Consider the following 17,500-nt stretch of genomic DNA (forward strand, 5'->3'; position numbering starts at 1 on the left):
GAGTGGAATAGACAAACAAAGGAGGATTGAGGGGAGACTGCCAGGTGAGAAAAGAAAAGGAAAGAAGAGAGAAAGGGAGAACAAGTGAGATGAAATTAGATCAGGTAAGGTGAGGCAGTTAAAGAGGAGAGAAGATGAGATGAGAGAAATTAACTTAGGACAAGATAGGAAAGGACAAAATTGGGTAGGATTAAGGAAGAGAGACGGCGTGTGATGTGACGAGGTGAAGTCCTTGCCAGTATGTATCTGGTAGTGGTGGTGCAGCTTCGTTCCTTTAAGGGCCACACAATATTGCCTCTCTCTTAAAACGCTGAGCAGGGCAAGGTCCCAAAGTCACTATAAAGTTGTCCCTACAGTCCTATTCAGTTTAGTTAGTTAGTCTCTCTGCTGCGTTGTCTCCCTTTGTTTCTTCCCCCCTTAAATTGCATTGTCTTCGCCTTCGTATCAATCGGTGTGTTTCTGTGCCTTGTTGTTCGACTTCGATGCGACCCTCTGCCTTTATTGGGTGGTATTTTCTCTTCTCCTTTTGTTTGTTGATGATCAAGTTACTCCTGCTACTTGAGGCTATTAGTAACTCCTGTTGCTCTTGGTACTATTATTTCTACTACTACTACTACTACTACTACTACTACTACTACTACTACTACTACTGCCACTTTTGTACTACCACCACCATTACTACTGTTACTACCACCATCACCAACAACAACACTTCCATCGTAATAACTTGACCAAAAATATATCTACAACAAAAGGAAAGAAGCTAAGAATAAAATCACCACGTAGAGTAAACACTGGTATATAGATACGAGTAAACAAGACAACAAAAGACAACCGCTGTGTATTATGCGCCTCCCTAATTAGAAGGTTGCGTGTTGGTGGAGGTGCTAACAAAGGGAGCGGCGATGTATTATTAAGACATTAGATTAACACTCATCCCGCTCACGCTACAAGACCGACTTACTTAACTGATTGACTGGCTGACTGACTGAATGAATGACTAACTGACTGACTGACTGATGCATCTAAGGAGTCTTCTAAGGAGTAGTTTAACTAAATGACCGACTAACTAACTGATTCACGAACGCACAAGCACATGATAAAGACATTGAGTAATTTTTGTAATGAAATAGTATGATTTCTACTTATTTAATTGATTGATAGAAAAAATATTAAGAGTTCTAGTGATGGTGGTGATGGTGGTGGTGGTGATGATGGTGCTAATCGTGATGTTGGTAGTGGTGATGGTGGTGATGATGGACTGATATTTTCTTCGTTGCAATACTAAATGGTTACTAGTTACTTGCTAAGCAGATAATGGTTATTGAAGGTGGTGGTGGTGGTGGTGTTGGTGGTAGTGAGGAGGAGGAAGGAGATGGGTTTAAGTGGTGGTGATGGTCGTGATGATAATGGTGATGGTGATGGAGTAGTGTCTGAAATGGAGCCTGAGATTGTTTCTAATCATGTGCAAGATTGTTAGTGTCTCTCTCTCTCTCTCTCTCTCTCTCTCTCTCTCTCTCTCTCTCTCTCTCTCTCTCTCTCTCTCTCTCTCTCTTTCAGTTTTATTAAATATATAATTGCGTCTGTCTGTGTGTCATGTTAATTTATTGTTTTTTTCATGATGACCGTCTTTCTCTTTTTTACTTTTTTTTCCTCTTTGTCTCCTGTAATATTTTTCTCCTTCCTTTTCTCTTTCCTAATCCCTCCATTTCTTATCTTCCCCCTTGTCTCATTATTCTTTCTGTTCTTTTTTTTCGCCTCTGTTTCGTATTCCATCATCAGTTATTTATATTTTTTACTTTTTTTCTTTCATTCTTTCCTTATTTTACCCCTACCATCACCACCACCATATTCATGACATCCACATCCACTTTCACTTTCTCCTCTTCCTCCTCCTCCTCCTCCTCCTCCTCCTCCTCCTTTTTGAGCCATTATTCTTCTGCCTTCACACTGATTGCATATCGAAAGATAAACTTGGAGGAGCGAGATACCTGGTACTCTTTGTATTGATTTGCATTAATACACAATGAGAGAGAGAGAGAGAGAGAGAGAGAGAGAGAGAGAGAGAGAGAGAGAGAGAGAGAGAGAGAGAGAGAGAGAGAGAGAGAGAGAGAGAGAGAGAGAGAGAGAGAGAGAGAGAGAGAGAGAGAGAGAGAGAGAGAATCTTTGTAACTCTCTTGACGTTGTTCGGGAATTGGGATCTCAGTGGGCCTTTTTGTTTGATTGTTTTGTTGCCTGCCCTTGACTATTTTTCTCCTCTTACAGAAAAAAGTATAATTCTAGTATATTTGCTGAGCGTTCAAGAATAAAAATGTAGCTTTCAAATATACAAATGGAGGCAATAACTTGATGGGTTGATGGAAAAGTGAATAGACAGTTTGATGAGTGGAAAAAAAAAAGGTAGCAGAAACATTACTCTCGCTAGGACGAATATTGTATCTACCTTTTCCAAATAAATATTTTAAATCTCACGGAAGGTTTAAAAGTTTTATTCGAATTTGGCTTAGCTCCAGTGCCTCCTTTAGTTTGATGGAAAGAGAGAGAAAAGATGCGATACTTCTCTCTCTCTCTCTCTCTCTCTCTCTCTCTCTCTCTCTCTCTCTCTCTCTCTCTCTCTCTCTCTCTCTCTCTCTCTCTCTCTCTCTCTCTCTCTCTCTCTCTCTCTCTCTCTCTCTCTCTCTCTCTCTCTCAATTCATGCTTGTTTTCAGTATTGCAATTTCAGAGCATAATTGGCTTATCATCCGCATTGATTCTCATTTATTCTGCTTTGATGTTTGATCAGATGTAATTAGATCGGAAAGCTGGACAGTAGTTGCTCTTCACGCTGATCCGCCTGTCTGTTCCATTACACTTTTTCGCTTCCATCCGGCTCATAAAATCCTTGCTGATGTCAAAGGATGCTTCACATCTGAACTGTTTTCATTTTCCGTCTTTTTGAGTTTCTTATAAAACTTTTTCTCTTAGTTTCACTGTCTGCATTTCTTTCTTTATTTTTCTTTCTTTATTTCTTTCTTTATTTTCTACCTAAATGCTAAGTTATCTTTTAGCACTTCTGGTTTTGTACTCGCCGAAGTAAAAATTAATGAAAATAAATAAATGAATAAATAAAAAAAAGAACTGTGAAGTAGATAAAAAATAATATCTCACATTTTTATTTGTCGTTATTTTTTTTATTTGTATATAAATCTGTTTCTTACCATCTCAATTTTTCTTAATTCGGAAGCGTAATTTAACATATAGTTAAAAACTCAGTGACACACAAGAATGTTATCAAGTAATAATGAAGTTTCGAACATAAATGATTTCTACTTTTTATTATTTTTTTTCAATTTTATATAAATTACTTGTAAGTTTTGCTGTCTGCAGTTCCTACTTCGTTACCAAATCTTTAGAAATGCCATCACCAATCGTCCTGCAGTGCTCCCCCTAAGTTAATCAAGTAATTTCACCGAATCCTATCATTTCCCTTCACTAGCGAACGCTGGACACGGCTGAGTGGACTGGATCGTTCCTCAAAAGTTTGAAAATACCGAGGGGAACTCAAGCAAACTATACCAATGCGTCTTTCTGGAGCGCCAAGAAGCGAAATTACGTATTCCTTCTGTGTCTCTTCATTCAGTTTTCATTAACTTGTTTGAATAAATGTTCTGAAATAATAAATTGATCGCTATTCGTTAAGGAAGTTTCGAACATAAATGATTTCTACTTTTTATTATTTTTTTTTTTTTTCAACTTTTATATAAATTACTTGTAAGTTTTGCTGTCTGCAGTTCCTACTTCGTTACCAAATCTTTAGAAATGCCGTCACCAATCGTCCTGCAGTGCTCCCCCTAAGTTAATCAAGTAATTTCACCGAATCCTATCATTTCCCTTCACTAGCGAACGCTGGACACGGCTGAGTGGACTGGATCGTTCCTCAAAAGTTTGAAAATACCGAGGGGAACTCAAGCAAACTATACCAATGCGTCTTTCTGGAGCGCCAAGAAGCGAAATTACGTATTCCTTCTGTGTCTCTTCATGCAGTTTTCATTAACTTGTTTGAATAAATGTTCTGAAATAATAAATTGATCGCTATTCGATATAGTGTCATTCTTTACTATGGCGTTGAAAGATATGTTATTTTCTCTCTCTCTCTCTCTCTCTCTCTCTCTCTCTCTCTCTCTCCTGCATGGGGAAGGAAAGCATGCAATTTTCTGCAAAAGTAAGTGGATTAGGGAAGTTAAGGAAACAAGCCACGAGGGAGTGTGTATGCAGTGGACGAGATCCCCCTGAAGGATGCAGCTGCTAGTTTGACAGGCTTATGGGAGACTCGGAGGCAAGCGAATGGAAAAGGCTGAAAGTGGAGTGTCTGCCTTCGTCGACCCTTCCCACATTCACGTTTTAGAAATGAAGGGAAGGAGAGAGGTTTTAGAAAAAGACGACTGCAAGTTTGTGTGGTGTTCAGGGAAACTTGTATACTAGAAGTAGGATGATGCGTGTCTGGATAGGCTAGACGTAATTTTATATAGATATCCTCTCAAAATCACTATTCTAAACACCACTCCAGTGATTTTTCTGGATTCCTTAAAGTATTTTTTTTTATCATAGGGTCAATTCCAAAATCAAATTAAATCATTCATGTGGTTTTCAACGTATTTTTCTCTCTCAAAGCTGTGTTCAAGAATCACATATATTTTTGGTAGGGTTGTTAGACGTATTATTTTCTCGCCGCAGAAATCATCAGATAGGTTCTTAAGATATTTGTTCTGTGATAAGGATTATTTTGAAACAAAATTGATATGATTAGTCGTTGTTAAAATATCAACCTAATTATTGTGTCGAGTTGATAGATGGAGAAATTGAGTTTTGAGGCATTTTTTTCTGCCCCAATCAGAAATCTTAAAAAAGATAAAAAAAGCAAGGCGTTCTGTGGCGTCCCTGTGTGATCTGTTGACTTCCTGAAGGGTTTGTCGACTATGAAAGGACGTGGAAAGACGTAGGGCAGTATCATCAGCGTAGGAGTGAATAGGGCAAGAAGTTTGGTTAAGAAGGTCATTAATGAATAATAGAAAGAGAGTGGTTGACAAGACAGAAACCTGAGGAACACCACTATTAATAGATTTAGAAGAACAGTAGCCGTCTACCACAGCAGCAATAGAACGGTCGGAAAGGAAACTTGAGATAAAGTTGCAGAGAGAAGGGTAGAAACCGTAGGAGGGCAGTTTTGAAATCAAAGCTTTATGCCAGACTCTATCAAAAGCTTTTGATATGTCTAACGCAACAGCAAAAGTTTCACCGAAATCTCTAAAAGAGGATGACCAAGACTCAGTAAGGAAAGCCAGAAGATCACCAGTAGAGCGACCTTGACGGAAGCCATACTGGCGATCAGACAGATTGTGAAGTGACAGATGTTTGAGAATCTTCCTATTCAGGATAGATTAAAAACTTTAGACAAGCAAGAGATTAAAGCTATAGGACGGTAGTTTGAGGGTTAGAACGGTCACCCTTTTTAGGAACAGGCTGAATGTAGGCAAACTTCCAGCAGGAAGGAAAGGTAGAAGTCGATAGACAAAGTTGGAAGAGTTTGGCCAGGCAAGGTGCAAGCACAGAAGCACAGTTTTTGAGAACAATAGGAGGGACCCCATCAGGTCCATAAGCCTTCCGAGGGTTTAGGCCAGCAAGGGCATGGAAAACATCATTATAAGAATTTTAATTGTAGACATGAAATAGTCAGGAGGAGGAGGAGAGGGAGGACAAGCCCAGAATCGTCCAAGGTGGAGTTGTGAGCAAAGGTTTGAGAGAAGAGTTTAGCTTTAGAGACAGAAGAGATGGCAGTGGTGCCATCAGGATGAAATAAAGGAGGAAAGATGAAGAAGTGAAGTTATTTGAGATGTTTTTGGCTAGATGCCAGAAGTCACGAGGGAGTTTGAGTTTGAAAGATTTTGACATTTTCTATTTATGAAAGAGTGTTTGGCAAGTTGAAGAACAGACTTGGCATGATTCCGGCAGAGATATAAAGTGCATGAGATTCAGGAGATGGAAGGCTCAAGTACCTTTTGTGGGCAACCTCTCTATCATGTATAGCACGAGAACAGGCTGAGTTAAACCAAGGTTTAGAAGGTTTAGGTTGAGAAAAGAATGAGGAATGTACGCCTCCATGCCAGACACTAACACCTCTGTTATGCGTTCAGCACAAAGAGATGGGTCTCTGACACGGAAGCAATAATCATTCCAGGAAAATCAGCATAATACCTCCTCAGGTCCCCCAACTGGCAGAGGCAAAACGCCAGAGGCACCTTCGCTTTGGGGATCCCGAGGAGAGATTGGAGAAATAGAACAAGATACAGAAGTGAGATTGTGATCGGAGGATCCCAACGGAGATGAAAGGGTGACAGCATAAGCAGAAGGGTTAGAGGTGAGGAAGAGATCAAGAATGTTGGGCGTATGTCCAAGACGGTCAGGAATACGAGTAGGGTGTTGCACCAGTTGCTCTAGGTCATGGAGGATAGCAAAGTTGAAAGCTAGTTCACAAGGAGGGTCAGTGAAGGGAGAGGGAAGCCAAAGCTGGTTGTGAACATTGAAATCTCCAAGGATAGAGGGTCGAATGTGCTCCACTTTGGAAGTTAGATAGTCGAAGAATTTACTATAGCACAGATAACAGTAGATCTGGATTTGACACGAAAATCGCCGCGCTGCAGTAACGTACCCAAAGCCGGAGAACGGACCTTAAATTTCAAACCTCGAAATCTCAGCTCCTAGCCAACATGAATCCATAAAGATCACTGTGAAGCAAGCTAACTGTGTTTAATTCAATGCGTAAAAGCGATATCTAAATCCATACAACCGTGTCATTGTACCGCTCAGTTATACGAGACAAACACGAGAATTTATATAGTACCAGGTGGATGTTTAAATACAACTTTAAGCTTACAGCTGTATTTCAAACACAAAATGCAAATTTTGTATCACTTATAAATTATTTTACATGATTTTGGCTGTCCACTTGCTCATCTCTTTTTCATACCTGTGAGTTTACGCCTCTTGTCATCACTTTGTGACCGTGTGTTACCTCGGTGTTCTACAGATTGAAAATTAGATCTAAGACCACGAATGTTGCAGAAGTTAATGAAGAAAAAGTCGAGGGAGGTGTCAAGACATTTATGATCGATACTGAGAGAGCAGTCAGACCTGGGGACATTTGTGGTCCCCTCCCCAGAAGGGGAGTCCGACGCTGGATTTGGAGTCACCATTTTGAATTTTGAGTTTTAAGTGAAGGTTGGTGTGTGTGTGTAGTAAGTGCATGTAGTTTTGTGTGAAGAAAGAGAGTTGCCTTGGAGGGCAGGCTGTGATTACCCCCTTGAGTTGTGAGACACAAAGGTAAACTTTCAGAGAGATCACAACTAGCTTTAATGGAAGGTTCACAGCACCCTCTGAACTCATGCTATTAGACCTCGCTGCGAGTAAATTATCGTTTTGGTAGGTATCTACTACCTCCTTCTGTGGAGGAGGTAGTAGACACCTACTGACAGCGATAGTCACTTAAACCAGAACCAGTAAAAAGAAATCGAAATAGAGCACTGGAACGTTTAAAAAATTTAAACATTAAATAGAAAAAAAAAAAAAGGTCTCGCAATGGTATCACTTGCAAGCGGGAACACTAGTACATTAGAGTTAATGTTTATATTTTTTCCTTCGAATACCTGTCTTAGTGAAGACTTGGTAAAGTGCTTAATTTTACTCCCTTCCACTTAAAACAATGGTTTGAATAGTTCCCCTCTCAATGAAGTAAATTTCTTATTCACGTCCAAAAGATAATATCGAAAATGAGAAGAAAAGAATGTGGTCATTTTTCTGTGTCTAAAAGTTTTGAGTGGAGTGGCGATGGCGGCAGGAATTATTCGTCATCATTTTGTGTGTGTGTGTGTGTGTGTGTGTGTGTGTGTGTGTGTGTGTGTGTGTGTGTGCGCGCGTGCGTGCGTATGTGCGTGCCCTTGCGTTGACGTCAAGGTCTCATTGACGTCATAGCCATTCTTGGTCACTGTATGTTGATGATTTTATTTCCTTGTCATGCTATCGACTCTCTCTCTCTGCAAAAAAATGATTTTTTTTTTGTTATTTTCAAGTTGAAAATATATCATTTTTAGTTCTTTATAAATTTGATCTTGCTTTGTCGAATATTTTTCTCATTTTTGCTGTTCATTTTTCTTTCTTTTCACTGCTGCTGATGTCTCTTGCATGATACCTGGGGACTGCATGACGCCATCTCTCTCTCTCTCTCTCTCTCTCTCTCTCTCTCTCTCTCTCTCTCTCTCTCTCTCTCTCTCTCTCTCTCTCTCTCTCTCTCTCTCTCTCTCTCTCTCTCTCATCCTTTATGTTTTATTTTTTTTCTCAACTTACAATTTCATTTTGTTTCGTCTTCCTGTACACTATTAATCATATTTTTTCTTTCATTCTTCATGTATGTATTTCTCATAAATCACTGTTTTGTTACTCTTTTTTTTCCCTACTATTGACCATGTGTGATTTAATTTTCTCCCTCCTTTCTTATTCAAAATTTTCCCTCAACTTTTTTGATTTTTATTTGTTTCTTCAATTTCGTTATGCTTTTGTTTAAATTTAACTTTTCATGTTTGCCTTCATTCTTCTTTATTTCTGTTTATCATGTGGTTTTATTATTTTATTGCTTGTTATTCACATTTCTACTCCCACTTTATTCTAATTATATTTTCCTCTTTCAACTTCATTTTTTTTCATATTCCTCTAATTTCTTCTTATCACTGTTTTATTACTTTCATTGTTTCGATGTGGACTTTTCCATTCTCACTGTATATTTTATCAATGTTTTTTTTTCCTTTCACTAAATTTTATTCATGTTACCCTATTTATTTGAATTACATTACTCGAATAACTCCTTTTGTTTTGACATTTTTGTTCTTTATTTTCTTATTTCTTTCTATTTCCTTATTTTCTTTTTCTTTAATATCCGGCATTTCTTTCTTTTTATTCTTTTTGTCAATCTTCCTTTATTGTCTTCGTTTCTCGGGACTGTTCTTCGTCACATAATCAGGAGGTAAGGATCTGAGGGTGCCTTACCATTGTTCGCCGCACCTAGTGGCTAGATATCATCTGTGTGTGTGTGTGTGTGTGTGTGTGTGTGTGTGTGCGGCTGGATGGCGTAGTTGGTTAAGGCGGCTCGCGTTCGAATCCTTGCTATACCTAGTTGCTCAGTTGGAGATGTAGCGCGTTATCATATGACCTATAAACAGTTGTGACGCCTAATGAAATGTGTGTATGTGTGTGTGTGTGTGTGTGTGTGTGTGTGTGTGTGTGTGTGTGTGTGTGTGTGTGTGTCAGTATGAATCTTAATATGTGTAATTGTCTTCATTTTATCTTTTGTATCTATTTTTCTTTCTTTATTTCGAGTTTCTGATGTTTTTTTTTTTTTTTTTGTCTTTGATTTTTATATTATTAGCATGTAAGATTGTCTGTATGTCTACACTCTGATTCTCTAACTCTCTTCTATCCATCCTATACTGCCTCCTCCCCACACAATACACACAGTCTCTCTCTCTCTCTCTCTCTCTCTCTCTCTCTCTCTCTCTCTCTCTCTCTCTCTCTCTCTCTCATTTATACCATGTGGGCTTTTCACAGGAATTTATGGGCTAAAGGAGATACTTTTTGGGGTACTTCCTATTTCAAAGCCCACCCGCTAGGAAACTGTTGCCCCGAGTGAGGAAGCCCAACCTACACCCGGACCGTGGACAAGATTCGAACCCGTGCGCTGGGAGACCCCTCGGACCCCAAAGCATGCATGGTTCCACTGTACCACAGCGGCTCTCTCTCTCTCTCTCTCTCTCTCTCTCTCTCTCTCTCTCTCTCTCTCTCTCTCTCTCTCTCTCTAGTCACGTTATGACCTCCAGTGGAATATTTGCATTTTTTATCTTAACTTAAAACTTCATAAAAGTTGTTTGAATGTTGACAAGTATTTCTTTTTTTGTCGCCCGAAAGCACTGCATAGTTCTCTCTCTCTCTCTCTCTCTCTCTCTCTCTCTCTCTCTCTCTCTCTCTCTCTCTCTCTCTCTCTCTCTCTCTCTCTCTCTCTCTCTCTCTCTCTCTCTCTCTCTCTCTCTCTCTCTCTCTCTCTCTCTCAATATTAGTTTGTTTGCTCTCCTCATCAGCAAACTTGTTCCTTAATGAGGGTCTACTTACCATTAATGTTCGTATTTTTTCTTTTACATCATCATTGCTACTCCTTCTTTTATGAACTTTGTTAATATTTTCAAGTGACGTCAACACACGCAGTTTATTACATCATTTCATTCTTTTGTTTTTATTCGCTTATTTCTTTATTCAAGTGCCACAATTTTTGAAGTAAATGAATTTTGTTATGAATATGTATTTAAATTTTTCCTGGATGTTTTTTCTCGTATGTAAAAATCCTCTTATCTATTTTTAACTCTGAATCGATGATTAAGTATTTGAATAAATACATAGATAAATATGACGCAATATTCATCTATAATTATGTATTAACTAATTCACTCCTCTCTCTCTCTCTCTCTCTCTCTCTCTCTCTCTCTCTCTCTCTCTCTCTCTCTCTCTCTCTCTCTCTCTCTCTCTCTCTCTCTCTCTCTCTCTCTCTCTCTCTCTCTCTCTCTCTCTCTCTCTCTCTCTCTCTCTCTCTCTCTCTCTCTCTCTCTCTCTCTCTCTCTCTCTATATATATATATATATATATATATATATATATATATCTATATCTATCTATCTATCTATCTATCTATCTATCTATCTATCTATCTATCTATCTATCTATCTATCTATCTATCTATCTATCTATCTATCTATCTATCTATCTATCTATCTATCTATCTATCTATCTATCTATCTATCTATCTATCTATCTATCTATCTATCTATCTATCTATCTATCTATCTATCTATCTATCTATCTATCTATCTATCTATCTATCTATATATATATATATATATATATATATATATATATATATATATATATATATATATATATATATATATATATATAAAATCTTCCAATATTTTTTTTATCTAACTGCGGCCAGCTATTGATACTTACTCTCTTATTTAAAATCTCAAATATATTTTCTACCACATCCTCTAAAAAACTTTTCCCTTCATTCTTGGTCACTACATTTACTATCCTTCACCTCCCTACACTCTCACTTTCATATTCACTGTCCTTCCCTCGTCTCTCCTTCCTGCCACACCCTCCAAGTCTCTCTCTTACACCTCCCTTGCCTTTGTGTTCCTGCCCCTCTCCCCCTCACCTAGCAGAATCGATTAGAAGTGTTGATGGGGGGACAGGTGTGATGGGAGGCGCTGCTGAAATCAAACGAACTTCCATCAGTGTGTAATCCCCAAAATATCCGGTCCCTTCCTCAAGTTTTCGAGTTAACTTTGGTATTGTCCCGGTTTACGTAATGATCGGTAACTAACTTCTAGGAATGAGTCTGTTTGTGTCGAGATGTTGATGTTTCTAATGACGGGGAAGGTTTGTAGCGACGAGTAGAGGTCCTTGCATGTGTGTGTGTGTGTGTGTGTGTGTGTGTGTGTGTGTAAGTTTACAAGGTTTCAGGCACGTTTTACCTAATCCTCCCTCTCTTCTCTGTGATTTCCTATTGGCTACCTCTCTTATTTAGCCCTTCTCTCCATCCTTCCTTTTATTCCTCCTGCTCTCTCATTTCTTTCCGTCTTTTTTTCTGGTTCTGTTCTTTTTTCCTTCAGCTTTGCGTTTTCTCTCTTTTCCTTTCCTTCCTTTCTCCACTTCCATCTTCCTCTTATTTTTCTTTTCTTTTACCTGCTGCTTTTTACCACTCTCTGCTCCATTCTTCCGCCCCTCCGTCTCACTTCCTTCTCCATTTCTTTTCCTTCTGTCCCGTCTCTTAGTTTTTACGTCAATCTTCCACCTTTTTTGTTCCTCCTTCCTTCACCTCCTCCTTCCTCTCTCCTCTTCCACCTCCTCTTTCCACTATCCCTTCCCTCCACCATCCCTTCCCTCCACCTTCTCCTTCCCTCCTCCACCACTATCTCCACCACCACCATAACTACCACCTCCTCCTTCCTTCCCGCCGTCTCGCCTCCCTCTGCCGTCTTACTCCCCTTCTCCCCTCCTCCCCTCCTCCCCGCCTTCTTCCCCTGGTCTTCCACGTAAAGGTCAAGGTAGGAACATGTAAAAGAACGAACGTCTGAGGGTTCCTGTGGCCGTGACCTCGGTCTCGCTGCTCCCTCGTCTGGCCCTCTGCGGCGCCTGCTAAATACAGACAAGCACACGCAATAAAAATAGTTCCTAATTGTCTCAGCTGACTGCATGCGGTCGAATATCAAGTTGCTCCGTTACGTAAGCTAGGGGAGAAGTTGGACGGATTTTTGTTTTTGTGTGTGTTTAATGTTTCCGGCTTGATTACAGTGTTATGCCCCTGCTGACGTTATGTAGCTAAATATAGAGCGATATTCATGGAAGTGTTAATGATGCAATGTTTCTATTTACTTGACCTTCAGCCCAGTCACTGTTTATTTGTTTATTTTCTTTTATCGTCATAATCCCCCTTTTTTCCCTGCAGCTAAATCAATTTCTCCCTCTGATGTGATCTGTCTGCAATAGAATTTCTCACAAAACACTGATTTCGAGGCCAGCAGGAATGTGGTGGTCCTAAAGAGAGCCGAACCATCCTGGTTCAGGCGAAGCGAAAGCACTCATACCCTTTCCACGTCATCGGAATGTAACCCACGTGCTGCATAAACGTATCGCAAAGCCGTCTAGCGAATGTTGGTTCAGGAAAAGGAATTCTTTATGGGATTTGCACTTGCACGTCCTGAAAGACTTAGACTTGAAACCTTCGATACACAAACACAGACTTGATATAAATTAATAATGATTGAGACTTAAGATTTTATGTTTGTATTGCACTCAGTTAATTTGAATAACTTTATAGTGTGTGACTGAGGGTAGATATAGCTATTTGCATTATACTTATCAAAACGAAATAAAACGTAACCCTTAACACTTGTGTGACAACTATTTAATTTGAATAATTCTTCACAATGTTACTGAACAAAAATAAAGCTAAATACAATAAAAGTTTTGTTATACTCAATTGTTCTTTTTCCTACCAGCAATATATATTCTTGAGTATCTCTCTACACGAGGTAAATGAGCAAATAAAGATACAAATAAAGATGCATTAAAAAAACCATTTACTTCATCACTCTTTTCCTAGCAGCAGTATATTCCTCTAAATACTCTATACGATATTACTAAACAAAAATAAAGAAAGGTACACCACTATACTCTATAAATCCTTGCCCTGCACGCCACGCTATATTATTCGACGTAATGCCAATCCTTAACACTCTGAAGATTAACAGTTGCCGTCAGTCTGCAGCTGAAGGAGTCAGACGTGCAATGGTGAGTTCCCTTCGTGCCAGCAATCACGTCAACACGATCGAGTGGTAATCCTGTTTAGCAGGTTTTACGGAGACTACCTCCGCGTCCCTCAGTGTCGGTAACAAGCTTAGCGGGTCTCTTGGTTGGCCTGTGCCTTTCCTTAATGATGTTTCTTTCTGACAATCGTGCCTCGAGTCTCCCTTCTCGTACCCTTTTCATCTGGTTATCGTCTGCACTCCTCTATCTCATATCTCATTGCTCCCTTTTATCTAGCGACCGTGTCCTCGTATCTCCCCTCTTCCTGTCCCCTCATTTCTCCGCTAATTTCTCTCATATTTTGCCTTCTTATCACTCCCTCGTCTCCACTTAAGTTTCTATCATATCTTCCCCTCTTTTTCGCTCACGTCTTTCCCCTCTGCTATCCGTTCTTATCTACATTGTGCCCTCGTTTCCCCTCCACTATTTATCTTGTTGCCCCTCTTCCCTTGCCTGTCTGCTAACGCCGTCCCACTTCTTCCCTCAGGTCATGGGCCTCAGGTTCTGTAACGAGGCATGTCTTCAGGCGCAGCAGCTTTGGCCGCAGCTCGATGAAGAATTCAGCCAAGATGATAAGAACCTCTCGCCCCTGCAGGTAAGAAGTCAAAACACGTCTATTTGTGCTGAGAATGAGTATGTAGTCTGTCAGTTACTATTCCATTGGTTATTCTAAAGAAATCTGCGGTATAAAAAGATAGGTGGTTAAGAAGGAACACTTGTTATTTTTCTGAAGATAAGTAATCAAAATAGGTAACTTTCAATGTATTTTGAGTGATTTGATTGCCTGTTACTTATTATGGTATCTTATTGTACATGACAACTGGAAAAGAAAAAAGATAAAAACATAATTAAACGATATCTCAAACGAGGAGACATATCCTCAGGTAAGAATGAACAATAGTAAGGCAACTTGAATGTACCTGGGTGACTGGACAATCTGTTTTTGTATTTTTACGTTATTGAAGGGGACTACCGGTAAAAAAATAAATAAATAAACATAGTAAAGAACGTCGTAATCGAGAAGACATTTATTTTTCTTATTAATTTGTTGTGATATGACAACCGCCAAGTGTCTCATCTTATTGGCTGTTTATGCAGCAAAAAAAAAAAATAAATAAATAAATAAATAAAAAATAAATAAAAATAAATAAATAAAATAAATAAATAAATAAAAAAAATAAAGAAAGATAAAAATAAAGAAACTTGAAGAATTAGAGACGCACTTTTATGGTCAGTTGAGTTTCCTGTCGCCGAGAGTGAGGTACCCAACTACAAATGGCGTTTTGAGATTAAGTTTGTTTATGTGATTCCGGAATGCCCTATTGGTCTCTTTTTGTAATGTCCGAAAAAAAATCAATAAACAGCAAATCAGCCATTCAATTTCCCTGTCAATGGAAAGATAACCAAATGTGAAAGGGATTATAAGACTGATGCACTAATCCATTTAATTAAACTGTCAGTCTTTGAACATGGTACTGCCAATCTCCACTCTGTATATTTAAGAAGCCTGGCAATAAAAAGCAGAGTGAAAATTGCAGTACGATGTAATCAATTACTTCTAGTGTTTGCTCCAGCATAAGCCAAGTGTTTGATAAGAGAGTTTTTCGCACGTTTTTTTTTAGCCAAAGTAAATTTGTTTGGAGAGTTTTAAAACACAAATGCAAATTATTAGTCATAATGCAGCGTAAGAAGTTGTTCTTTTCAACGTTTAATTAAAGATTTGCCAAGTGTATATACGATCAAACTGTTCCATGCTCTTTCTAGTAAATATGGACTAGACTAAAAGATTTTAGGTCACGAAACCAGCAAAACGCGATCATCATGCAGTTCAACAGTATAATAAAATCATCTACAAAGCTGAATGGAACAGGAAATAATGGGTTCAACAGTAATAGAATTTGATTAAAAAAGAAAGCTTTGTCTCAAACAGAGTAATAGATGAATGGAACTATAAATCAGTAAAAAGGATGCGCTGAGTCATTAGGAAGCTTTAAAAAGATTAGACAAATTCATGAATAACAATGATAGGTGAAATAATAGTCTTCATGCATGTGCCACGTGAGGGTCTGTTGGCTTCTTGCAGCTTCCTTTATTTTCTTACGTTCATATGGTCTTATATTCTTCGGTTTGAGAAATTTATGAATGATGATGTTAGGTGGAAACAGGTGAATTACTATCATATAGAGACTGCCACGTATAGGACTGATGGGTACTAGAAACTTCCATTATTTTCTTACATTTTTATGTGTCTTTGCGTTACCTTGCACGTCATCACCACACAGGACACGTTGGTGAAGAGGCTGGGCGCGGGAGCCGTGCCCTTCTCATTCAACGTGTCTTCTCTGGCTCCTCCCTCTGTCACACTGCTGCCCGCACGCTCCTACGCTGGGGCACCCATCGGGACTAACTATGACCTGCGCATCTTTGTGGGTGAGTATGGCCGTGAGTGTGTGTAATAAAAATGATGATGGTAATAATAATAATAATAATAATAATAATAATGATAATAATCAACGAAGCTTATAATGCAGCAATATGGGCAGCCAACGGTTGAAAATATACTGTACATTAAAGGCAGAAAAAAAAACATTGAATTTGTCAAAAAAAAAAAAAGCACATCAGAGGTGTAATTAAAGTAGAAAATAAACACGGATTAATTAAAACATCGTAAAAAGCAACAATATTGGTTATAGTGATATACAAGATTGAGTGAAGTTAATGGTTGTTTATCAGCCTGACTAGAGTGGGGATGGGACTGTACTTATAGCGTACGTTTGAAGCTCTGATAGGGACCCAGCAGCTTATTAGAGGCGCGTAGGGGCATCGGGGTGTAAGTGTAAGAAGATCGCGGTGGCGAGGGTTACTGAGCAATTTGGAACTAAACTACCTAAGGCTGGCGGCGTAGTGATCAGCAAGGATGGTGAGGCGCAAGGTGACAAGGGCGGCGTCATAGGTGGTGCAAGTGGAGGTGAGACTGATCATGATGTTCTTATTTTGGATACTCTCGTGACATATGAGGTGGGTGGCGGTGAGACAGGGAAACCAAGCTGGGGGTGATGGCAAGGTGAACATCTTGAAAATGGAAGTTGGCTCAAGAGCGACACCGAGGGATTTGAGCCGCCGCAACATATCGTGTCTCTATAATGCAGAAACCACAACGTTGTTGTTGTATTCCTCCCAAACTCCCAATAGCAGAGGACCCAAACTGGTTTTCAGTGTTCGCCGGCTGGTTTAATTTGGGAGAGTGTCAGGCATCGTCTCGTGGTATAGAGTAGTCGTCGATAAACGGTCTTATTACGATGTATCTACTATAGATTTCCCATGCTTTTACCCTTTCCAATGTTTTCTGTTGTTATTTTACCATGGTATTTCTTTATTGTTGCTTGAGTTTATATGAGTTACTTATCATTATATAGAGCAAAATATGGTAGCCTGGTGTACCAAGCTCTTACATTTTTAGAGACTTTAATACAACACTAAACCTAAACACACATTTCACCTCCCCTTTGAAGAAGTTAATTTTTCACGAAGAAAGTGTGCAGCAATTTTGCTCGGTTTTCTTTAGGAGAGAAAAAAAAAAAAAATTTGCGGCCGAAACCGAAATAGCCTGAGGATGTTGCAGTGCTTTTATTACCGTATCCTTAAGGTCTTGCCATAATTTGAACATGGTATACCTCTAGGACAAAAATAACTCATCAAGATGGTCACTATCCATCTTTAGGTCTCTGTGATGCCGAAAATGTGTATGCAGAACAGTTTTGTGACATGAATAAAAGGAAGAAAAGCTTCCTCTTATTCATCTATTCCATGGAAAGAGTATTTTATGTGGAAAGAAAAGGTTTCCATTATCATTTATTTATTTTATGGGACATGATTTTCATTAAGGTTGAAAAAAGTTCCTATTTTTTTATTCAATTATTCATTCTACAAGGTGAGTATTCTGTTTTTGGAAGAAAAATGTGTCTCGCCAAACGTTAAAGAAGACAAAAAAGGTTCAAATGTGTCTCTTTTTCTTGCCCGTCTGGTTGTTTTTGGTTTGTGTGTGCAGAAACTCTTGGTA

General features: G+C 39.0%; 1 protein-coding gene across 2 annotated transcripts in view; it reads left to right on the forward strand.

Moving 5' to 3' along the window:
* The window catches only part of LOC123515954 (arrestin homolog), a 161,667-nt gene that overhangs the window by 82,773 nt on the left and 61,394 nt on the right, over positions 1–17,500 (forward strand). For both annotated transcript variants that reach the window (XM_045274889.1, XM_045274891.1), the window contains exons 3-4: positions 13,928–14,035; positions 15,723–15,870. In XM_045274889.1, the coding sequence (XP_045130824.1) occupies positions 13,928–14,035; positions 15,723–15,870 (256 nt within the window). The remainder of the gene's footprint in view (positions 1–13,927; positions 14,036–15,722; positions 15,871–17,500) is intronic.

This window comes from Portunus trituberculatus, chromosome 40 (genome assembly GCF_017591435.1).
Source record: "Portunus trituberculatus isolate SZX2019 chromosome 40, ASM1759143v1, whole genome shotgun sequence".
NCBI lineage: Eukaryota > Metazoa > Arthropoda > Malacostraca > Decapoda > Portunidae > Portunus > Portunus trituberculatus.